This window comes from Anopheles coustani, chromosome 3 (genome assembly GCF_943734705.1).
Source record: "Anopheles coustani chromosome 3, idAnoCousDA_361_x.2, whole genome shotgun sequence".
Classification (NCBI taxonomy): Eukaryota; Metazoa; Arthropoda; class Insecta; order Diptera; family Culicidae; genus Anopheles; species Anopheles coustani.
Genome location: NC_071288.1, coordinates 89,272,953 through 89,297,468, shown reverse-complemented (window position 1 = coordinate 89,297,468; position 24,516 = coordinate 89,272,953). Strand labels below are relative to the sequence as shown.

General features: G+C 46.2%; 1 protein-coding gene across 1 annotated transcript in view; it reads left to right on the top strand.

Moving 5' to 3' along the window:
• Positions 1-23,962, top strand: part of LOC131259005 (LIM/homeobox protein Lhx5) — a 38,140-nt gene extending 14,178 nt beyond the window's left edge. The window contains exons 4-6 of the mRNA XM_058260412.1: positions 6,038-6,450; positions 23,196-23,460; positions 23,572-23,962. Coding sequence (XP_058116395.1) covers positions 6,038-6,450; positions 23,196-23,460; positions 23,572-23,933 — 1,040 coding nt within the window. The 3' untranslated portion in view covers positions 23,934-23,962. The remainder of the gene's footprint in view (positions 1-6,037; positions 6,451-23,195; positions 23,461-23,571) is intronic.
• Positions 23,963-24,516: the final 554 nt, after the last annotated feature.

Genomic DNA, 24,516 nt, shown 5'->3' with positions numbered 1-24,516 from the left:
CTGAAATGTAAAGGAAGGAAGGAAAAAGACATGAAAAACCAAACCCACCGAGGAAAAACATCCACGCTTCGTAGGAAAACTTGGTTGACTATTTCACGCTCCGCTCATATTACTTCACCTCTTCGGTTCGGTACGGATGAAATGCGAGTGGTTTTCTAATCTTTCTTTCATGTTCTTACACTGCGCCGGTACTGAGGTTCGCGGTTTCAAAGTGCTTTTTCCGCGTGCGGCGGGAAGTGACGATTCGCCACGCCACCGCTTATCATCCGAGGCCCGGGTGTGTGTGTGTGTGGTCTAGGCGGCAACATTAAGCAAGTGAAAAATGCCACCCAGAAGAACGTGGAACATCCTGCACTGAACGTTGCACGGTGGTCAATGCTATGGCCAGCGAGAAAGGGACAAAGGAAGGCTTTCATATTTTTTTATACTTCAAGTAGGAAAATATAAAATACACCTTAGTGTTTATTATTTTGAAGCTCAAACTAAATTGTTCGTAAGCGATGTAAAGTAAACGGCTTAAACATTTTAGTCATGAAATAATGTTTATGAGGATTGAGTATTCCTCGATACCCACTGTGCACATCTCGATGCCCACTGTGCACAAGAGGTTGGCATATTTTCTATGAAAAGTGCACGGCTCCACGAACCGCATAATCGATATACAATCTACATGAGGCGGCAAACGTAGACCACCGGAGAAGAAGTTTTGATATTTTTTTTACTCCTGTTCAGTTTTGCTTTCCTCTGGTTTGCCCTTGCGCTCGTGTGACATTCAGCTAGCTTCAGTTTTCCCTTTTCCAAAGCCACCGTGCACACGAGTTTATGACGCCCTCTCATCCCGTTCCGGGAGAAGTCACACATCGCACGCGCACCATCGCTCTGCTACGGGTGTGAAGATTAGCCATAAACTATTCTCGAACCCCTCCCCATCGGTTTTCCTTCGTTTCCCGGCCGCGTCACGGCGGATGGCAGCGGGAGATAAGACGTTTCCCCAGCCGTCGCTGCTCGGACGCTCATCGAAAGCGAATCAAATGCGCATTGGAAGCTCGTGGATCTTTCTTATCTCGTGCAGCCACAGATCACCGCATGCATGCGCTCATCCCACTCCACTCTCCCCCTCTCATGGACCAACATCGGAAAAGAAACCACCCGGCATGCCCCGGGAAAATGTACCGTTCGGTTCGGTGACCGACTCTGCCGAACCGACCTCCACGTTGCGCAGTTTTGCCGGGAATGCAATTGGCGTGTTGGAAGTTTATTTCGTCACCGACGTCAGCGTCTTCCAAAAGAAAACATGTACCTTTCCCGCTCAGGATTCGACGGATTTGTGCAGATTCGTTTTGGCCATAAGCCGCTTTCGTTCGGGCTTGAGCGACACTGTCACCGAGAGATATGGGAATGGAAAAGCATACACCCCGTGAGGGTGTGTGTGTGTGTGTGTTTTACTATTCCTTCGTCTTCGACCGCCGGCCTTAATCCATCCGTCATTTCATGGACATTTGGGACATGGTGCAATCATATCCGTCATGGGTGGAAGACGTGCCTTTACTGGAGGCTTCTTACTTTACGGTTTTTTTATGGGTAATATTAAGATTCTGTACAGACGTCGTACTGTTCGATGGATTGATTAGAGGGCCACTAAATAGTAGGAGAATGTAAAATAGAAATTTCTAGGACAAGTGAAGGGATAGTGTAACCCCAATACGTTTCTTTTCTACTGGTGTGCAATTTTTATCCAACTTCAAGCTCTGAAAGAGTGGATGAATATTTATAGTTGAAATTAAATGTTTGAAAGCTTACAGTTGAATACCATGCATCCCATGGATGGGTTGATTGGAAGGCAAATCAAAGGAAAGAGAATGTAAAATAGAAATTGACGAAGTTCTTTTTTAGGACAAGTGAAGGGATAATATTTTCCCTACAAATTCATTTGCGAATGGTGTGAAATTTCAAAATTTGAAAGGAAAGATGAGTGTTCTTAACATGAACAACCATGACGATGTTAACCTTACCTAATGTGGGACTCTAAATGTACAGTTGTCTGTGAAAAAACGTATTGTTCAGTACCTTTTTGTTGTTTTTACGGTTATTATATAGATAGTATTTAGTGTTCAAATGATTCATGTTAGATACCGTGGTCAAATGTGTTGATTGAGAAGATACAATATGAGAGGAGAATGTAAAATAGAAATCTCTGGAGTTCTTTTCTGGGACAAGTGAAGGGATAGAGTAATCTCCTCTAGGTGTGAAATGATTATTTTACTTATAGATTTTAGAAAGGTGGTTGAGCGAGCTTACTTTGAAGAAAGATGATAGTTTTAAACTTCCGCAGTATGAGACTCTAGATGAATAGTTGTGAGAATACATTGGAGGCCAGAAATAATTTTATGATGAGGAATTATACCAGAGTAGATAAAGATTCATGGTCTGGATGAAAGGGAAACATTAGGTATAGTCTAAATAGATAAAGACTATTTATCGATTTAACAATTGTCCATGGGAAATGTCTATGCCTTTAAAATAAAAACAGTATCGTAACAAACAGTTTTTGAAAACTGTTGTGTAAGTGCATGAAGATCTCTTCACAAACCACATCGCAGAGGGCAAACCGAAACAATACAAATAGATAGCCTGCTGCTGCTGTTGCCTCCCAAATCCCCATTGTGAACAACTGCCGATGACTGTCCGGGGCAATTAATCTTCGGCCGCTCGTCGATTTGTTTGGTTTTGCTTTCGACACCTGTTGGAATCGATTTCAGCCAACGGCAGCGGATGATGGTAGCAGAAGCTGCTTGTGTTGTTGTGTTAGCTGTAGCTGATGATCACGCTGATCGGTTTGCACGTACTCACCGTCGACATATGTGATGAGATCTGCGCATACCTTCTTCGTCAAACAAACGCACGTCAGACGTTATGTAGGTTTCGCGGCGGTTTGGTTTCGTTCCTTTTTCTTCGCTACATTTGGCCTGGAGTTGGGTTTTTTTTCCCTTTCAATTCGTCTGCCACGCTGAAATGAAGATTTTACCATTCCACCTCATCAATCATCATCTCGGGGCCCCGTTGCGGACATTATCCGGAGGGCGAAGTCTTCGTTCGATAGGTTAGTGCGCGGATCTGACCTTGCGCCCGGCAAGGAAACGTCCGCAGAGGAAGTCTCTGATATGATGGGGTTGGGAAATGACTCGTGAACTCGTGGTGGTTGGGTGTGGTGAGGTGAGGGGAGCGTGCTGAGCTCCGAACAGCCTCGTGACTTATTATTGATTCCATCGGCTAAAACAAGGTGGAATGGACAAGGACTAGGAGTTAATGAATGCCTTCGATTGTTTGTACCTTAAGAGTTCGAGAGATTTATAATGTTTAACAGAACTTGGCTAGACTTTGAGATAGCTTTTGGTTTCAAATTACCTCATTCTCTTATATCTTAAACCTTTAGTTATAGTTCTATGTGCTATCAAATGAATCATATTGATGGTGTTGACCTAAACAGAATGGAAACTAGTTCATTAGTACTAGATATCCAAATATCCATAACGTGTTACGAGATCTGGTTTGGGAAGTTTAGAATCCGCTGACATTACGTTTAGTAGTTCCTCCAAATTATTCAAATTCTAGTGACTAAACACCGCAGCACATTCTAAACACTTGTTCCAAGGCATCGATGCCTAAAACTTATGGAGTATCAACATATCTAGTCAATCCCAGGGCTAAAGTTTGGCATGCGAAACATTTTAAACGCTTGTGCTTATGGAAAAGTGCAAAAACAACAACATCAACGGCTACAACGATGGTATGTAGGGGAAGGGTTACGATAGGCTCACGTGCACGCTGAGCATGACGGGTCAGGGTTTCCCACCGGTCCTCGCCCTCGACACCCGGTACGGGCCGGTGTGCGTGATCCTTTGCGAGCAAGGATCGCCTGCCGTGTTCCACGTTGGGCAATCGCGCTTCGAAACAGAAGGAAGTAAGAAATGCTTACGAAAGCAAAGCCTTCGTGGGAGCAACAACAAAAAAAAAACACATACAAAACAACAGACCGACCGGCAACTGACAGACAAGCCGCCTGCCATCGAACCAACCCCTGGGCAAGGGGATACCCGGGAGTCGTCAGTCATACTGCGAGGTCCCGGCGACGTGAACCGGCACGGCACAACCTGTCAGTTAAAGTAGGCGATGGTTAAAAACGGGGAAAAATACAAACTCGCCACACAGGCAACGTTACCAGAAATAGCGAGTCGCTAGGATCAGACGGTCGGTAGGTACAGGGGAACTCCCAGGGCTTCGGGAACGCGTATGTGCACCCTTTTATTTCCGTGTAGGCCCGACCCAGCAGGCGACCCCTGTGGCCGGCGGCGGTGAGGCAGAGAGAGCGAGTGTGTGTGTGCGAGCTGCACTCGCTAGACAGCTGTCAAAGTCTGAACCACGCCACCATCGCCGGTGCTGCCGCCGCCGTCGGTGTGTACTCCAGGATAGCTGAAGGTAGATATACTAGAGGAGCTGTCAATTGCAGCCGATAGGGAACCCCGCCGTTTGTTGTTGTTGGTGTGCCGCTCGGATTCGGACTTGAAATGCCGGTGTGTATCACCGTCGTGCGGAGGAAGAGCGAGTGACAGTATCATCGCAACGCCGTTGCACACGCAAAACCTACCAAAAAAAAAAAACAGCAGCAGCTATGAATCGGGAGCTAAAAAAAAGGCACGAAAGCGAGCGGGTTGAGGCGATGGAGCAGTCGCAAAACAATACACCCGCTGGACGTGCTGTCTGGGAAGTTTCTCGCACGTCACGTCATCGGCGGAGGAAAATAAACCCGGGCCGTGGATCCCCGTATCTATTGCTTCTGCAAAATGGCGGTGCAAATTGTCAATCCTGCTGTCTACCTGCTTGCTGGTTGTGAGAATGACGCGAGTGTTCGTGCTCCGTAGCACCAGCATCGGATCGATGGCGTCGGTTCCCAGCGAAGGAAACCCTAACCTCACCTTAAAGCCGGTGTTCCACAGCTGCAACTGTGGTGCAATGCTTGGAAAAGTTGGCAAGTGCAAACAACAACTGTTTTTACACGATGTTGTTGGACGTTTTTAACCGTCGGGCGTTTGAGGTCCACCTCCCCCCCTCGGGAGAAGGTGTTCAACCGTGGTGGTTTCGTAAGCCTCGGGTTAGTCCTCGTAGCAAAATTGCGCGAGTTCCCGGGTGCTTTAGACTCTTCTCTGTGTGTTTGTTTTCTGTGTGCCTTGAAGCCATCCCGCGCGGAGTGTGTTGTTGTATGGTAGCACAGCAGAAAAACAAGGTAAACAGCGGAATACACATCGACCCCGAGGCGTTCCGTCCTCGGCGGGAAGTCCTTGAACGGCGTGTACTCAATTTATTGTAACAATACGGCCAACAATACTCAACCGACGACGGGGGATCGAGTGGCTTCGAGAGTTTTCCCTCCCCCCCACCCCTGCCAGAAAAAACGCTTCGCAACCGGAGTGCGTCCAGATCAAGTACCTTGCCATCCTTCCTCCCTCCAGGATGGGTGTTCTTTCTGTATTCGGCGCGTGTGTGTGTGTGTGTGTGGAGCTGTTGATAAAGAGATTTTAAACGGATTCCATCGGCCCTCTGTGGCCGGGGAAAATTTCGGGAAGTTCATTTTCCTTTCGCTTTTCCTAGGGACGGAAGATGTCGGAAACCCGCAACGGCTGACATGTCCCCTTCTCGAAGACGTTGAGACTGGGGGAAAACGTACAAAACACACAAATAAATACGAAATGTAGCAACGAGACGGGAAAGGGAAATATCGCTGACAAAAGCAACGCAAACGGGGAAACTGGGTAAACATTCGTACGCTTTGATATCGTTTTTGGGGGAAAGAACGATTTGGTTCGTTTTTCCGGGGAATCAGGGAGTTTGTTGAGGGAGGGAAATAAGGGAGGAAATCGATTTAGGGATACGATTCACTTGTTGTTTTCCCCTCGTGACGGGTGTCCTAAAGTGTCCTTCGCCTTCGTTCACTGGTTTACTGATCGGTAAGATGTTTCTCCCACTTTCTTTCCTTTTTCAGACTCCCTCATGGGTTCGGCCTCAGAAGACGAAGACGAGGAGGACCAGATGAGGCCCGGCGTGCTGGCCGGTCTGGTTGGCGGTGGTACCGGTGCGGCAGGACTCCACCACGGCGATGGACCGCTCGGCGCGTCCGACCTGTCGGTGCAGAGCATGAGCACCGACAGCAAGACGGGCCACGACGACTCCGACCAGGGCTCGCTCGACGGCGATCCGGACTGCCGAGGGGACTCGCAGGCGGAGAACAAGAGCCCGGACGACGGCGGAGGCTCGAAGCGGAGAGGACCCCGGACCACGATCAAAGCCAAACAGCTCGAGGTGCTGAAGAACGCATTTAGTCAAACACCAAAACCCACTAGACACATAAGGGAACAGCTGGCCAAGGAGACGGGACTGCCGATGCGGGTGATACAGGTAAGTTTTGGGGAACTCCTCGGCGAAATCCCGGGGAGACAAAAAAAACGGACCCACCACGTTCATAGTTCAAGCCATCGTTTCATATCTTCCTGATGACCGCTCCGTAGCGCCTCACGTTTCAATATCCCCAGCGGAACCCAGCGCTTCGGTTCTCTCCCAAAACCTTCCGGCCGGTCTATTTATCATAGTCTGGAGGGATTTCAAAAAAAGGTTCATCTAGAGCTAGAACCTCCCGGTCCAGGCTAAACCTGACATCTAAAACCTCCCGTCTCGAAGAAAAGTCGATACCAAATCGAAAAAGTAAAGAGTCAGGCTGTTCGGGCTGAGAGTGGAAAAGACATCAAGGGGGAGAAAAAGCCCAGGAAAACACCGGGTAATAAATCATGTCCCGAACGCTTTCGAAAGGGCCCGAGCATTGGGCCTTCACCCGCTCTCGCCCAAACTCGGGGGGTACCTTTAAAGTTTCGCCCAACACTGACACTGGCCACATTGACTGGTCGACTCACTTGACCGGGTCGGTTTAGTTTGGTGAAGTTTTTTGAATAATGATAATTATGATGAAGATGACGCAGTGGATTACCACGGTGTACGGTGTACGGGTATGGTACCTACCACTTCTTGTGTTCCTTTTTTTTGTTTTGAACCTTATTGGAACTCATCGGCTACAGTGACGAACAAAAGTGGCGCAGAGAAACCCTGTACACCCCGCAGGGATTTGTAGGGGCGGTTCGATGAAAGTGTTCCCAACGCAGTAGACCATGACGAAAGGATGCTTTTATTCTTCCCTTTCTTTGAACTATTGGAAAGGTTTTTGGCAAAGGTTCCTTTGTCAATGTTCGGTTTTGCGAATACAGTAATCTTTCCGCAAAAAGGGCAAATTTAGCCTCGAGAACCAACTGTTGTGCCTTGTGACCCGCCGGGACTGATTGGGTTTCTGAAAGGAAAAGGGTCAATTGCTCGTTTGAAGCACATTTGATTGTTGTGATAGTGAAATGATATTGCAATTGCTGCCGCTCTTTTCCTGTCAGCCACTGTTCAAATGAGCTTTGGGTAGAACGATCAATAGCTTGGGAGATCAACCATGGCGTTATGATCGAATTAAGTGTAACGAAAAAACTAAGAAAAGACACTGGTAACATACACACACACACACACACTTCAATGACACGCATAAGGAAAACTAATTTCGTGTACGAGTACTGTAACCGCAGAAGCAAAAATACAAAAAAGGGAATCAACAGGGCGTAAAAGAAACCTGTGGCTAAAGACAAAAGCGGTTGCTGTTGAGAGAGTGAGAGAGAAGGGGAGAGGTGGGGGCAAAAAGTACAGCCAAGTCTGGAGTGTCTGGCAGCGAGTTTTTCGTCCGCCGAGTCTTCATAGCCGGGCCCCGAAAAACTAATGGCGCACAACAGCAGTAGAAGCCAGTAGAAAATGGGTACGCATTCATACGAAAACCATAACTCATAACGAACGAACGAAAAGGTCATTACAGTGACGCCGGTTACTGTTGTGTCGTTTGGAAAACGGGGAGAAAAAACACTGCTGCTTGGGATTTAATGTTTTTTGCGCTATGGCGGGGACCACCACCTCGAGGGGAGACCCCAAACCCGGGGTGGTGGTGGTGGGGAATTGGTCCAGGCCGTTCCCGACGGGGATGCTGGATGGGTGCTTTCATCATCATTTATTTGATAAATTGCATACGGAACGCGTCCCTGGGCCCGCTCGGGACGGATGGATGCGTTCGACGAATTTGACGAAAATCATTCATGCTTTTTCCCGGGGCCCGAGATTTCATCCATTCCCGGGTGCCCCGAAGACACCGGACGAAACCCGTCGGAAACCATAAAGCGACCTCATTTTCGCTTCGCGGTGTGGCGTCGGTTTTTCGGGCGAGGGTTGCCCGGGACAGGAATGGCAGGAATAAATCGTCCATCACGTGGTCGATTATCTCGTTTGTCTCAGCCTCCATTGCCCTCCTAGCTGTCGTCGTCAATGGAGCGCTTGTAGCTCCGGACGTGCGCCAGCGTCAAAAGCGGGGTTTGTTTTGGGACAGCCTCCCGAAAAGCAATAAGAAGCTGAAAACGAGCTGGTGGCTGGCGTGTACGTGTCCAATTGGTATTTTAACTGGAACAACGTCGACGGTAGCTGAAACATCATGTCGGTCTTGCGGGCGAAAACCTTGGGACTCCGCGTTCCGATCGCGTTGTCAGCGATCGCAACAATCTGCGACGGTTGTCTCGCGACCAAGAATTAAATAGGAGCGTGTCAGAATGTGGCGTTTTGGTTTTGGTAACTGCCGAATGAATCATTTACGGAGAATTGGCTTATGTCAGTTGAAAAAAAAGAAATCATAAATACTTGAAGAATACTGAATAAAAGAAGATGAGAAATTTCCAAAATCACATGAGTTTAGCCTAAGAAGAAAGTAAAATCTTAGAGATCATTTCTAGAAACATATTAGAACACAATATATGTATTTGCTATCTCAGTTCTATTTCAATTTTCGAACAAGCATATTAAGCCATATCGAGGGATTAGATATCGGATTCCATATTCAAGAGGTACTGCCTCAATTCTCGATCAACAAGGTTATGAGTTTTTATATTTTCATGGTTCAATTACGTTACTGATAATTGAAGTCTTCATGAAGGTTATTATATTTGCTTTGAAAAATTTGACTGAAGAAGTCAGAAGATATGAAACACAGAATAATAAAAATAGGATAGAAACAGAATACTAAACATAGTTTTAACCAGATAGATTATTTTTAAAGGCGCAAGACCTCCGTCAGCCATATTCAATAGACTTTGGCTATAACTTTAGTCTCAGTCTGTTGTGTCAATATTATCATTCGTTGTATACATTTGGTTTCACAACATGCCACCGGTTCGATCGACGTGATCGCTTAATTAAGTTTATTTAAGCCAATCGGCTTAAACCGGAAGAGGAAAGGTGCGCACCTTCCAAAGCCCACGCAATCCCTTTTCACCGGAATGTGTATCGCGCCGGATCGATTAGGATCTTCATTGGACCTCGCATTGTTTCGGTGGCTCACGGCCGATCCCGCAGCTTTTGCCGGTGACAAATGTCTCTATAATCGAGAGCCACACCGAGAGGCCGACCGTGCCCCTCGCAGCGTGCATTCCCCGGGCGGCGTCCGAAAGGTCGACGAAGCGAAAAGAGGCAGAAAGAAGGTGGAGAGAAGGAACCCGAGGTACGGTGGCAGCGATGACAAATCACTTGCCACGTTTCGGGTGTGACACACGACCAGCGAGGGATACTCGGGAACCGGCACACCTCCTTCGCGCGACCCGGACTTATTCCCCGGGCCGGGTGTCAAAAGTGTCACCGTAACGTGATCCTTCATCGCTCCGGAGTCGGGTAGAGAGTTGGGTCGGGGGTAAAAAGAGGTAGCACTTGGTTACTGAAGCTCGAGTGTCATTTTCACCGGCTCTTAGAGGTCTCTTCCCGTCACCGCAGGCACCGAAACCGTTAGGTTGAGGATCTCCCGTCTATCTGTCGGCGTCGGTGGCATTTCTTTTTGAAGTGGCAGAAGGTTGGGCAGCTTCTAAGGAGTCGGTAGCAGAACTACTTTTGCCGCATCCTCAGAAGCGCGTTTTTTGGACACCAACTCTTCAGGTTGAACCTGATCTTCCAGGACTTGCGAGGAACCGAAACTGTCACCACTGGACCGTGCGCAAAGGACATGTTAAGGTGTACTTTTACAACTGTCATGTAATGGGAAATTTACGACCCGAACACCCACCCATTGCAGGGAGTTCCATCGCTTCACCACGAGAACGTTTGTTTGCGCTTCGCCAGGCTCGAAACCAAACATGTGTGCGAAGAGAAAACACATTTCCCAAGTGTTTTTTCGAACCGTTTGCAACTGAAGACAACTTGCACGACCAGTTTTCATTCAATGTGGTGAGCAAATCGTGAGTGTTGGCTTTATTTTTCGATAACTTCACTTTTTTCTTTTTATATCCAACCATGGAGTCACGATTGTGAAGTTTTTCCCTGCCCCGAACTGCATCCGCTTCGATTGGTGGTTGTATTTGGGGGTTCTTTTTCTTCGGGTTTGCTGTTTTTGTTTTTCTTTTTGATTTCCTCCACTGTATCAACCGCGAACTGCAGAAGGGCACCATTTTGTACGTGTGTGCACAAACTCGTGTGCTGCCCATCGGTTCATTCATTGCGATTCTGGCGTTTCTGTTGATGTATCGTGTTTCGTGTCTCAGCTTTTGTATCAGCTTTTTTTCTTATTGCTCTCCTTTCTTAAACTTTATCTCTTCTCTTTCTTCGTTGTGTTCGTACATGAACACCTCTCCGCGTTCGCAATACCTTGTTTTTGCAGTTCTTTTTTAAGCCTTCTCTATATTCCTTTGTTGGTTGGTTCTTCTATCCTTTCGTTGATTCTTTCCGATTGCTTGCGATTATTTTCACGTTTTTCGATATCGTTTTCTTTCCCCTTTTTTTCCTTGCACTTCTTTCCCATCTCCCCAAACGTTTAGGGCAGAATCTTATCGTATATAATTTCACGCTCCAATGCACTTCTATCGAGCTTTCCCCAGCACCTCAGATCCACCCCCCCCCGTTCGGGTGCAGGCGGGTTCGTCCCATCCCCCGTGGGAGGAGGGATTTTTCGCTCGCCGGGAGGACTTTTTTCATCTTATTTATTTCCCGATCCGATGAGGCGAACAGACAGACCCGGGTTGCATCTGGCGCGGAAAGGAAAACTGAACTGAAGCAGGGGAAGCAGTTTTGCCGCCGGGCGGTTTTCCACCCCACGGCGCAAGAGGATGAAGGACACGGTGGTTTTGGCTCTCCACTCTTCCGCTCGGTGGCTCAGGTGGCCCTCAAGGGCATGCGGGATCCCGATGGCAGCGGGGATAAAATTGGGAATAAAATAGAATTGAAAGCAGGCGAAAACAGAAAAATACGCTGGAAGAAAACAAAACCGGAAAGGGAGAAGAAGTTTGTCGAAAACGACGAACCTCCCCGCCCCAAACCGGGACGTTGCTCGGAGGTGGAAAAGCAAGAAAAGCGCGCGCAGCAACGCATCCTCGGGTGGGTTGGTGAAGAACGTGTTTCGCGATGCCATCGCTCGTGGTTCGCTGTCTTGTTGTTGTGCTGTTTCCCGGGGTGGTGGTGTTTTCCATTTTTTCCCTCTTTGGCCCGCTGCAATTCAGGTCCTGCAACGTTCACGCCCTCCGTTCGTGAGTGTCTTGCCGGTCTTGTCTTCGATTCGCGGCGCAGCGAGAAGCATCAGGGCAACAGCAGCATCATCATCAGCAGCAGCAGCAGGAGCAGCAGCAGCAGTCCCCGATTGCACGGAAGGATATAATTATATAGAAGTTGCTCCACGCTGCAATGGCGGCAGCTTCCACGCTTTCCATCGGAAAGTTCGCTGCGGGATGGAAGATGTTTACATCATAATCGTGGGTTTGGCTCCGCTTTTTTTCCTTCTTCTTCTTGCCCACTCTTTGTTTGTCGTAAAAACGAAGCCGGGCAGAAGAAAAAGCGACGAGTGGAGACGAGGAGTGAGCAATTTTTCATTCAACCCATCGTCGTACACTCACTGTGACCTGATGTTTGTTCCACTTTTATGTAAGCAACGCTTTTCTTTTTTCGCTCTTTGCAAGTTTCGTACTCGATGCTGGTTCGTTTTTGGGCAGTCAGCCCCTGTTGTCCCAGCTTCAATCAATCAAATCAATGTATTTGGATCTTTACTTAACGTTTTCATTCGTCGACGGGTGCACGTTTTGACTGAGCTTTAATGTCCCTGCTTGTCGAAAGGAACACCGTACCTCGTAGTGTTTGAAAACAAAGGAGTAAAATGATTTTTTTCTTAAATTGTAATACAGGTACACAATTTTTCCTTTGTTTTCAAGTTTGTTTTCAAAGGAAAAGCTCGATATATCTTCACAACTTCATATGGCTTCATTTTGTTTAATTTTATAAATGTCTAGTAAGAGCCGATTACGCGTCTCAGAAATGGTAAATTTATTTTATGTTGTATCGGATTTTACACATTACTTTAATACAAAAGCAAAATGTTGTTGTCTTAAAATGATAAAATATAAGACAATACGTCAATACTGTCAACACAATCTTACTTTGAAGGAGTAATAAGATGTAAACTTCGTTCAACAACAAGAATGATTTAAATAAAACCATCAAGTTCTCTATTCCATCGGTCTAAAACCTCAATTGAAAAAGTAAAATCATAAGTAGGTCTATTCTTTGAGAGTTAGTGATTGAAATTAAAATAATCCTGATGGAAAAGTAAGAGCCATCTGAACCCGTTGTGAATAAGATAATTAATTACCAAAAATAGCAAATTAAATGTGCTTTATAAGTCTAAGTCTTCTTTTTCAACTTATTTGAATCAAATCAAAGCATTAACACCAAAGCTAAGGAACGAAGAGAATAAAATAAATCTTAAACTAGCTGCACATAAAAAGTGGAAAAGTAAGGTAAAAACTAAATGTCAAAATCGATCAGTTCAACTTCACACAACGGTTTTTACATTAACCTTTTGTAATTGATGCAAACGTATAAGAAGCCTACCACGTTTGAAATATTCAACTCTGCAGTCGCAAAAAATAAGGCAAAACCTGTGGTTGACTCAACAATTTATGGCTGTGAAAGTTTCCACAAATTGTTGTAACATATTTCACTTTGCACGTAAAAAAAACCGCTACAAACTAGCAAAACCATACATCACTGGCGGAAACTATGTAACGCATCACTTTGTTGGGTCGTTTGTTGTCGTTGCTCCTCGCCAATAGTGGTGACCTTCTCGTTAGGCATTTGGTATATTGGTGTGCCTTTTTTCTTAATAAAACTCACATTTTGTTCTTGCGGTCCTTTTGAGACCGCGTACGGCGCAGATTTGTTGTCATAAATTTTGACATCAGGAATGCGCGCCACACACACACCCAATACTGGTGTTGGTGTGTCTGAGGCAGATAAGCCGAATCTGGGACATCCCGCGGGATGGACACGGGGAGTTTGGCAAGCCGAACACGATGTGGGAAATGTGACGGCCTCACGCGTGGTTTCCGCGCACGTCAGCGTCGGTCCGTAGTTAACGTTTTTGACAGGTGTTACAAACGATCGCCGTTTCCCGGAGCCGTCCGGGGGGATTCCTTCGCCCTTCGGCAGCGGACCAAACGAAACGAAACGAAAAAAAAAACACATAAGGGAAATAAATAAAAGGGGTTAAACGGGATAGACAAATAGGAACCGTGCGGGGATAAGCCACTCGATGACGCGATATCCTGCTGGGTTTCGTTCCGTGAAGGGCGTGTCCGACACATGTCACTGTTTCTAGAGGGTTTTTTGCTTCCTCGGGACCAGGTCTCCTTTTGTGTCTGTGTGTGTGTGGGGAAGATGTGTTGCATGGCCCAAAAAAAACCCACCGGTCGCATCGGTCGTCGGAAAGGTGCACCAGCGTAACGCACCGACACCGTTGTTTGTGCCGAGTGCGTATTTATATTTAAATTCCCACTCATCTCTTCGTGCGGCAGCGAACTGTGAAATTGAAAGTGGCCAAGGCGGTCTCTCTTTCTGGTGGGGTTTTAACATGATTTTGATTAGATAAACTGTGCGACGCTTTGAGCCGATGCCGTAGGTCCGGGAGGGAGGCAAGCAAGCAGGGCGTGAGATAATAAAGAAACACATCAACAACGGCGACAACTGACGGAGCCGAAGGAAACCCACGGAGCTACTGCCGATCCTGACGCGCAAGGTTACTCCTAGAGAACGACACATAATTTATTGATCGTTATTATAGGCTGTCAAAATAATGTGAGTTTTACACTTGTAGTGGAAAGGGTGGGAGAACGAGAAGAAAAGGATCGTAGAGCTGTCTCTTTCCCCCTCCCGTTGCATATTTTGGTTGGATGACTTTTTTTTGTTCAACCAGAGTTATTGTTGTTCCCTCCGAAACCCATCATAGTCCTCCAGCGGGTTCCGGGAAGTTTTTTGTTTTACGCCAAGAAGATGAGATGGGCTTTAAATCATCATTAGACATGCACAAATTCCGCCCACCCCTCTCCACCATCTGCCGACGCTAAAATATGTCAAGGATTTTGAGGGCAATAATTCTTCCCTCCGCCCGTCGTCGTCGTCGGGAAGGTTGCGAAAAGGTGGCGGTTGGCGATTTTCATTTCTTCTCGCAAAAGTTCGCGATTGGGTCCGGTTTTTGCAAAAAAAAAAACCTACGCCGGTGGCAGATCAAGGTGAACCGAGGGCACTGGGACACCGACCGAGGGTTTTCTCCGGCTGGAAAAATCTCGGACTCGCGCCCAAAGGGAAAGGTGAATGAAAGCTGCTGGTAGCTGCGGAAAAGCTATAAAAGTACACTTTCGCAGCTGAAGAACCGTTCGGTGGTGGTAATTCCGTGCAGTTCGCTTTTCCCTGCCGAACGAGATGGAGAACCGAAAGGGAGGCGAACGTGAATGAAACGGTGGACTCCGTTCCCCGGGACTCTTCACTTCTTTAGGGCGCATTTTATGGTCCGAAGGGGTGATCGGTTCGAGCCCACGGGCGATCGCCGTTTTTCGCAGTTAGAAAGCGCCGGCAGGGAAAAAGGGCTCGGGGGAAAGGCAAGAATTAAACTTCGCCGTGAAACTGCACCGAAAAAGGTTAGCACCCGGGGTCAATGTGGGCTGGCATGGTGTAACTTTTTCTCATACTTCCCCGCGGATCCGCGATCCTTTCCGGCGAACCGGCAGTTGTTGTGGGTTCGGTTGAGGTTGGTCGATTTTCGAATTTATGCCTTCGAGCGCACCTTCGAACCTGCCCTCGAAGGCTCTCGGGATCGGTACGGTTCGATCTCGCGCTTGCCGCCGGGAAGGTTGCGGAACGGTTTATGCTCCATTTTTTTTTTTTGTTCGTTCTCTTACCGTTGTTCGGTGGGATTTTCCTCTCCGGTATACTCCTTTTTCCGCGCACAGACCGACGCCGTCGTCGTATGTTTGTGATGGGAATGGAAAGAAAACAAACTCCTGCGGGAACGGGGTTCTGTTTCTTTTCGTTTCGTTCTTTTGGTTCCAATTAATTAGCGAACGCTAGCCAGCCTCGCGAGGGAAATCTTTTCTGCACAAGTATCGCAGCGAAACGTAACGAGGGTCAAACATTGTGGAGATGTGTGTTGTCTGTTTAAGAGGGTTTTTTTTAATATGATAGTTTACGGTGTTGTTTTTCAAAAAGTATCAAACCCATCTGTTTTCAGTTCTTTACTATTTTGATGTTTTTGTTTGGACTAGGTTTTAAAATACTTCCCAATATTTGAGTGATTCACCAGTCCAGTCAAACACATAATTTTGATTTCTTATTCTCATCAAACATTGAAACAAAACAAAAGTCTAATCTATATTATTCCATATTATCCTGTAGATTGATACAATTTAGCGTATCAAACCCCTCTGTTTTCAGTTCTTTACTATTTGGATGTTTTTGCTTGCACTAGGTTTTAAAATACTTCCCAATATTTGAGAGCTTAGATAAGTAAAGTCAAACAAATAATTTTAATTTCTTATTCTCGAATCGAACATTGAAACAAAACAAAAGGCAAATCTATGTTATTCCATATAAACCTGTAGATTGATATAATTTATCAAAATTTGATTCAAAGAAATCAGACATGTCTATTGATTGAATCTACAGTGTAAAAGTAAAAAACAAAACGTATAAAAAAAGGTAATAAGTGACCAGTATTCAAATGCACCGAATCTATTAAGAAAATCTCACATAATAAACGATCGACAAATAAGTTGAAAAGAAAATTTACTCCCCATGTAAAACATGCTGCAGTGAAAGTAACGATTTTCCGGTTTTTCGTTACTTAGTTCATCTTTCTTACCCATAAATTTTCCCCCTTGAATTGATTATCGTGTCGCTTCGCACATTAGCGCGCGATAGTTTTGCATCTTTTACACAATTATGGCGGTTTTCAAACGTTCATAACACATCGCATTAAAGTCATTAGTAGCCATTAGCCCGCAAAGGGGGGGAAAATAAAGGATGCAAAACCACAATGTGCCTGTCATTTTCGGTGCAATAGACGTCAAAAGTGGCCTAATGGATACGGGTGCACAATTAGATGTAAATCAGGTGCGTCTTAGGCTTGTGCTCACTTCCATAACTCCCGGATATTGCCCGGCGGGAGTGCGGGCTTAAATGTCTCCATTAGCATTCAGCGTGTAGAGGATTGATTGGTGATAATAATTCACATGCCGCTGTACGCAACAAAACAGTTGATGGAAGTCGTGTGATAATGGTGAAACCTTCTCTTCTCTAATTACACCTTTTTGTACCTTGCGATTAATTGAAGAGTAGCTGAACTTTCAAGCCAGTTTGGAACAGGAAGTTCAATTGGCGACGGCTTTTTGCACCATTCCCGGAAAGGCTCCCACGCTTGAAGGGTTCGCGGGACTCTCGAGAGTGTCAGAAATTTGCCATCACCACTTACAGATCATTAGCGGACTTTTTCCCGCGAGCGAGAGAAGCTCCACGGGAGACTAATTCCACTGTTGTTGTTCCGAATGCTGTTGCTTTGACATTACAGAACCGATCAACAGAACCGATCGGTATATTTGCGTCGTCGTTTGTGTTTCTTGACTTCCCATCCACATTCTCTGGCAAGCGCAGCGAGTGTTTGGAAGGCAATCACAATCATTCGATTGAAAGGTGTTGAAACTCATGATGCTTGAAGGCGAGTGCGACTGCTGACGACGCAGCCGAGATCCCGCCGGCCAGATATATGAGGTATAGGCGCGCGAAGCCCCGGGTCCGAAGCGTAACATCGATCGTTCGATAACGTCGTCCAGGAGGGGGTGAGGCCTACCCTCAGGAGGTAGCAGGCAAACGGTCGAATGTATCATGCGCGGTTTCTGCAACCTCACGATGGCGACGGGGTTTGGGATCCCGCGTCCCGGACGCGAGGTTAAGAAGCTCGCCGGATATCCAATCCGATCGGAGGAGTTCGCTCGGACCTCGCAAGGCGCATGTAGAGGGAGTTCGTGTACCGCTTCTTACGGTCTACGAAAACTGTAGCAGTGCTGGGTCATGACGGTGGGTTTTCCTTCGGGTCCAGATGTTAGTACCAACGGAGTCATGACTTTACTCTGCTACCAGACTCTGGACTGCTTTAGCCTCTAGCCATTTCTCCCATTCGCTCCCTGTGCGCCTCGCTGTGGAACTAGGGACTCTTGCGGCGTAACCAATTCTAGCGGGGCGATACACACAACAACAACAAAAAACTAACCCACTGGACCCCCTCCCGAGATTGGAAAAGAGGCCACCGGCGCAATTCAGCAAACTCTGTGCTCGATGTTTGTAACTCCCGGCACTATGTCGGCCATTCGCACCTTTTGCTTCGATCGATGTTTCGGTTCGGGAGGTTTCGTCCGAGAGCTGTTTTACTGTTTTGTGTCGTTGTGCTCCAGGGTTCCCGGAGGCAGACCGTACCTCGCGATGACGGGACGATTTGTGTTCCGTTTTCGAACGTCCAGCGATTCATCTTCTGGCGTCCTGCGACCCTCACCAAGTTCACCGCTCTTCTCCATCGCTCATCCAGTACTTCTTTGGCGGATTCGAGACAACAAACAGCTCGTCTCGTACATCTCGAAGCGGTCTTCAGCATCGGAACACAGCAGTGGTTCCATGTTTTTGGCCACCAGTGGCTGTTGCTGTTGCTGTTTGGCTCCCTGTTTATCCCCCGGGCAAGGGCTGGTGGAGCGAGTGGGAGGTCACATCCCCAATGTGTCCCACCGGAGGGCCGATCATTGTCCTACCAGACGTTGCGATGTCAAACATCGTGTGATTCGACGAAACAAACGATCGAACGAATGTGCTCGCAGCGCCTCCGACTGTCGTCCGGCGTCCGGTACCGTGTCCAATTGGGATGAGTTGACTGTGTGTGTGTGTGTGTGTTCATATATGTGTCCCGCAGGGCTTTGATCTTTTTACGGCATACCGGTTAAGTCGATGGTGGCCGGGGCGTGCTGTTTTTTAGTGCACAATGAATGTTTTTTTAGTGCCCAGCACGGGAGATAAATTGCGAGTACAATGTGTAACATTATGTGTTTTCTAAAGTGTGAAGGTTAACAGATTTACTGACATGAAAAAAAACCTGTTAAAAAGCAGAAAAGTTGTACCAAATCAGCAAAAGTCTTAACTGACTTGCTTAAAACTTAAAACGTTTGAGAGTTTTAACATTAGAAGCATCATTTAAAGAGTTAAGATATTTGACATTAAAGTTGGTAAATGATGATATTATTGAAGGAAATCAGACAAATCAAGGCATAAGCTTTGCAATCGGTAAAACTTCTAAGGAACTCTACAGAAGCGTTCAACAAAAATACGATTCAGTTTCGAATATAAGCGATTGGTGTTAGGAATGTTTCGAAAAAATTTCTAGGAAAAACTTTCACATTAAACATGAGAATAAATCATACTCGTAATGACGACGTTTTAAAACCTTCTTAAAAAAAAACCACGTTATGATTTTTGCCAAAACGATCGAGGAGCCAATTTGGCCACTCGAAGTTCGCATCCGTCAAAGTTTTGCCAGCAGTTTTGGTCGACGATCGTAAATCTTCAATCAGCGACGCAGGTTTATAATGGGGTGGTAGTTTTTCTCAAAATTATACATCGTTTTTGCCGTTTTTCGAAACATTCGGTGCCGATTAGTCACACTATCGGGAGACTCGGAACCGTTTAGCAACTAAACATTCGATCCTTCCCCAATTTTAAGGGCATTCTTGGAGCCGCGGTTTTTAGTGCGGGAAGGGTGGTGTTTTTTTTTATTCTTAAAATCTTTCTCACCGAAGCAAAGTCTCCGGAAAACCGCAAACCTTTTAAAAACGAGAAAATGAAAATCATCGCCGAAAACGATTAAAAAGTGTTCGGTTTATTTTTTCTTTTTTCGCCAAACTGCTTGTTGAGGAAATGCTGGACTGGCGTTTAGAACCCGCCGCGGACGCTGACGACTTTCAGCGAGTTGGGTCGTAAATAAAAATTCTTCTACACTCATCTCGGAAGGTGCTTTCGAAATATGAAAGAGTTCCGGCGGGAGTTCTCTTTCCCTCTCTCTCGCTCTTTCAGTTTCATTCCGTCTGGAGACCGAAAGAAAGCGGTAAAGCGCCAAACCGTTCGGGTGATGTCCAACACCAGGCACCGCACCGGGGCCAGTCCGTAACGAAAACGTCCAATTTCCCTCCAGGGTGCTTATGTTTTCGATGATGTTAATAATAATCGACAACAGCAGCATCGGGAGCAGCATCGGTAGGAAGAAACACACCACGGCCAAAGGCCCAAAGGGGGTTTTTAGTGGTGTTGTCTGAAAAATGCCGCAGCCTTTGCCGGCGGATAAAAACGCGTCGTTAAACATGTCCCCCAGGCCTCCCTCCAACCCCTCCCTCCCGTTTCCTGCCCGGCTCGGGTGGCGGTGTCCGCGGACTCCCAACTCCCACTGGGCGAAGAGTCATCATTTCATTGATTTTATTCACGCTACTTCTACACGCCGAATGGGAAAAAAGGTGGCCAAGGGTGGAACCAGTGGGAAAAGTGGGTGCCTTTGTTGGGTGGGGGGCGGAGAGGTTCGTCAGAAAATTACGGAGTGGATCGTTTCGTTTCGGATGTCCACCGCGCGACGCTTTACGACACTGTGCAGTGCACAGTGGGGTCGATGTGGGACAAACCTCAATATATGGATTCTGAGCAATGTTCACGTCGCTTTAGGCGAATTCGATAATAATTTATGTAGGAAGGTTTTCTCTATTTTGTGGAAACGTGTTTCTTTGGAAATCATTGTAAACAATCGTTTTCAGTTGCAAAGATTTGTTTGGAATACTTTAAAATAATTTTAATAAATGCTTTCATATTGAGCAATATTATCTCCCAGGTGGTTTCATATCAAACGAATATTAACCGCAACCAGAAATAAAAACATTGCTTTTCTCGTCCAAAATGGTATATGAGCGATGGTTTTTCACTCGGCACGAATGATATTAAACGCCTAATTGATATCAAACTTTCTAGAATACAATCAATTTTAATCGGATAAGACAGAATATTGTTGATAAAGCGCAACACAACAACAATACAGTTGATTTTTACGAGACCTACAAATGAATTTATTCGGGTGGATTGACCATTCGAGCTATCAAACCAACCTGGGTTTTAAAGCGTTTAGGAGAGTTGCGCTAATGAAACATTTAAGGTTACCATGGAAATGACATTTAAGGTTACCATGGAAGCTCTGCTTTAAGTTTCATGAAGCGTTTGATAATTGACAATAGCTGGCATTAAAAAGCCATTAAAAGCCGAATATTAAAAGCAGAAACAAATGAGTCTTGAATGTTGACTCGATCTGGTTTGTAAATGCATTGCTTAGTGACATTGGTTTTTTGTCATGATTTCAAATTATATTTATCATACTAAACTCATGCGATGGTTTCTACATTTATCCGAAGCTTTACACGAGGCATACCTCATGTGCCTTCTCGGAGATGACACACACCGACACCGGGGCAGTTTATGCCAAGCGGTTGCGCTCTGTCCCCCCGGTCGGCGTTCTTTACGGCGTGCAGGCATTTTCCCGATTTTTATTGACTCTTTGAGACTTTTTATTGATCGGTCAGCCCATGGACATTTAGTGCGCCGCGCGATATGGCTAAATGCCGTTCTAAACGAACGAAAACGATCGCTTTGGTCACCCGGCGATCCTCCCGGCGGCATCGTTCACACACACACACACGCGCGGCCCGTGCGTTCTTCCAGCCGAATTATTCGGGCGGGCGGAAAAAGGAGTCGTTAAAAATTAGTTCCAGTTCCCTTCCCTCGCGCGCGCGTGACTCTCGTACCCACGGTTTTTTGTTATGTAAATTTTATTCTCTGCTTGACAAGCAACCCGCGCTAATCCTCTCGTTCGAATACCGAACCGGGATCCTCCACGATCGCCGAGGTGGCTGGTGAAGCGGCCAGTGGTTTACCCCGCGCGGTCACGACGTGATAATGTACCCGGTCCCGAGCCGGGTGGGAAGGTCGTTTGCGGAAAATATGGAAATACAAGTACAAAGGACCGCCGTCAAAGGCGGGGGACGCCGGGTGAAAGGGTAAATTGTGCACGCGGCACGGAGTACTGTCGCCATGCACAATGTTCGGGAACTCAAAATACCACCCATTAGTTGAATTTAGTTTACTAAATTTACCTTTCGACACTGTGTTCTATCTTCTTACAAAATATTTACAGTTATATCGAAACAAATCATGATCAAATGTGATATTTTGATGATTTTTTAGGTATTGCACCTGATAAACCTTTCAGGTAAAGTGACAGAGATTCTAATCCTTTGTAGGATTATGGTTTTACAGTTTCAAATCACTCACTCACTGATTTAATACCTTAAGGTTTTTTTTACAAGCTGTGAATTATTGTTATCATTTCCGTTATAAGTTTCAGCAAAATGTTCAGTGATAATTTAATGTTGCATGCAGATTGGTATTGTATCATTCAGCATAAATATTCAGCATAAAATTTACTTTTCTTTAGAGTGAATTCGTTTTTTTCATCCACCAGTCAATTTGACGTCAGAAACTTCCATAAATCTAGTGTTATCGGACATAGATTCATTTTGCTGAATAACAATGTATTGAAATGCTTTTTGATCATGCTATACTGCGGCAAGTAAGATCACCTGAGAAGAATTTGAACGATTAGGACGCTTGTTATATTTTGTGTTCCCATTTGTATGAGTTGAATATACCTTTTTCCCATCGAACTTGTTTTGCACCAATTCATTTCATCAAACACTTTGTAGTTGAATTTTATTCGTAAGACAGATTTCCAATTCTTGATTCCTTTCGTTTTGGAATTTGATTTTCTTACAAAAAAACTTAATTTATGGTTTAGTTCTGAACTTGTTTTCTGAATTTATTTGATTAAAAACTCAATTGAACTATTGATGTTTTATGTTACAGTTGACATATCTTACGAGATTTGGATAAACTTAAAGCAGTTGGTTACTTTTCAATAAAGCAAACAATTATCCACTAAATTTCGAAAAAAAATAATAATTCGTTACATTCATATATAACACTTAATTTTAAAATAGTCCAAGTTTATACTTTCACGAGACAACATATTTATTTTCCTAATTTTAAACCTCTTTCACTTTTGAGTTCGTTTTCCATTAAAAACTGATGTATTTACATATGGTGGTGTTTTTCAGAGAACTTCTAAACATTACCCTTTATATAGTTAAATGTTTTTGCTGCAAAGTGCACATTTGAAACAGTTTTTTTTAAATAATAGAAATGTAAGGATTTAAGCTTGTTGTTAAGGTTTCAGACAGGCATTCTATTTCTCTCTCTGTCCGTATGTTCTTTAAGAATGTAACATAAACTTCTCTCAAGAGCAGTGCAACAAATTTATGACGCAAAATGTAAGCCTCTTTACATAAATTTAACTTCGCGAGTGGTTCGCCTCAACAGCGAGTGAAATATGGTTCCTAAGCGCTGTCCACAAACGATATTGAGACGTCGCACGTCGGGTCAGGTCGATCAATTTCCGTCCAAGTTGGCTTCGGTATTTAATGCGATTATCACAACGGTCCGGATTATTAGATTGGGAAAATTGCGTGCTAGAGCCGAGCGCCGTTTAACGATCAATTTGCGATAACTTAATTTCTCCTTCCCTCTTCTGCCCGCCCTCCCGCCCTCGGCAGGTTTGGTTTCAGAACAAACGCTCGAAAGAGCGGCGGCTAAAGCAGCTCACCAGCATGGGCCGGGGGCCGTTCTTCGGCGGGGCACGGAAGATGCGCGGCTTCCCGATGAACCTGTCGCCCGGCGGCCTCGACGAGCCCGGCTTCCCGTACTTCGCGACGGACGGCAAGTTCGACTTCGGCTACGGTGGCCCTCCGTTCCATCCGCACGATGCGCCCTTCTTCGGCGGCCATCCGGGCGCTGGCCCGATGCCCTTCGGCGGACCCGGTAAGTTCCATTTCCCTTACTCTTCCTCCGCACCCCCAACACCCCGCCCAAATTTCGATTCGGTTTGCAAATAACAGTGCGGTGTTAATGTCAGGCTTTTCACCGATGCAGGAGGACCCATGGATCACCCGGGACCGATCCCAATGGTAGGCGACTTCGGCATGGCGGGCCCGGACGGTGGCCCCGGCATGATGGGACCGGGTGGGCCCGGCGGCGGACCCGGTGGGCCGGGTGGAGGCGGTGGCGGACCAGGTGGCGGAGGACCCGGCGGCTTCATGGGGCAGCAACCACCGGGCGGACCGGGAAGCAACCAGCAACAGCAGCAGCAGGGACCCCACGGGGGACCGGACGGGGTCGGTGGGATGCTGGGCGGAGGGCCGCGGCCTGGTGGCGGTGGCAGCCCGGTCGAGTTCCTGACGTCCGGCAATTTCTCCGAGTCGCAAAACATGCAGAACGAGGGACTTGTGTGGTAAGTGGGACTCGCAGGAAGAGCAGGAAGAAGAAGGACGAAAGAGGAGGAGGAGGAGGAGGAAGGGGAAATAATGTAAAGAGTCCTCCCAGAGGAGGCACACCTTATCACGGTTGTTATCTAGTGCAGGCAAGAGGGTGAAGTTTTATTTATTTTAAGTACAACTCCAAGCGGACTACAAGAGGAGACCACAAGAGAAGTAACTCAAGCAGTGACCTCAAGTGTCAAAGTACGTGATCGTTCCGTAACCGAATCTCCGAAGAACAAAGAGCATGCAATATTTGGGCATTCCTTTTCTCCACTTCTGCTTCCAACGATCGTAACATTTCATCTCTTCATTGATGCCTCCCAGAAGGCAGCCATTGCGCGTTTGACACTCGTTTTTTTTGTTTTGCAACGCGCGTGACATTTCGTTGACACCGAATTGTTTACATCGGTGATCACGCACCAACCTCAAAGTGCGTGCCAAATTGGATATCCACACACTCACTCACAACAAGTGGCGCCTTTTCATCATTTTATGTTCTGGTTTCGTTGGGTTCTTTATTGACGAATATGATTCCCTGCTGGAGAACTCTAACTTCGAG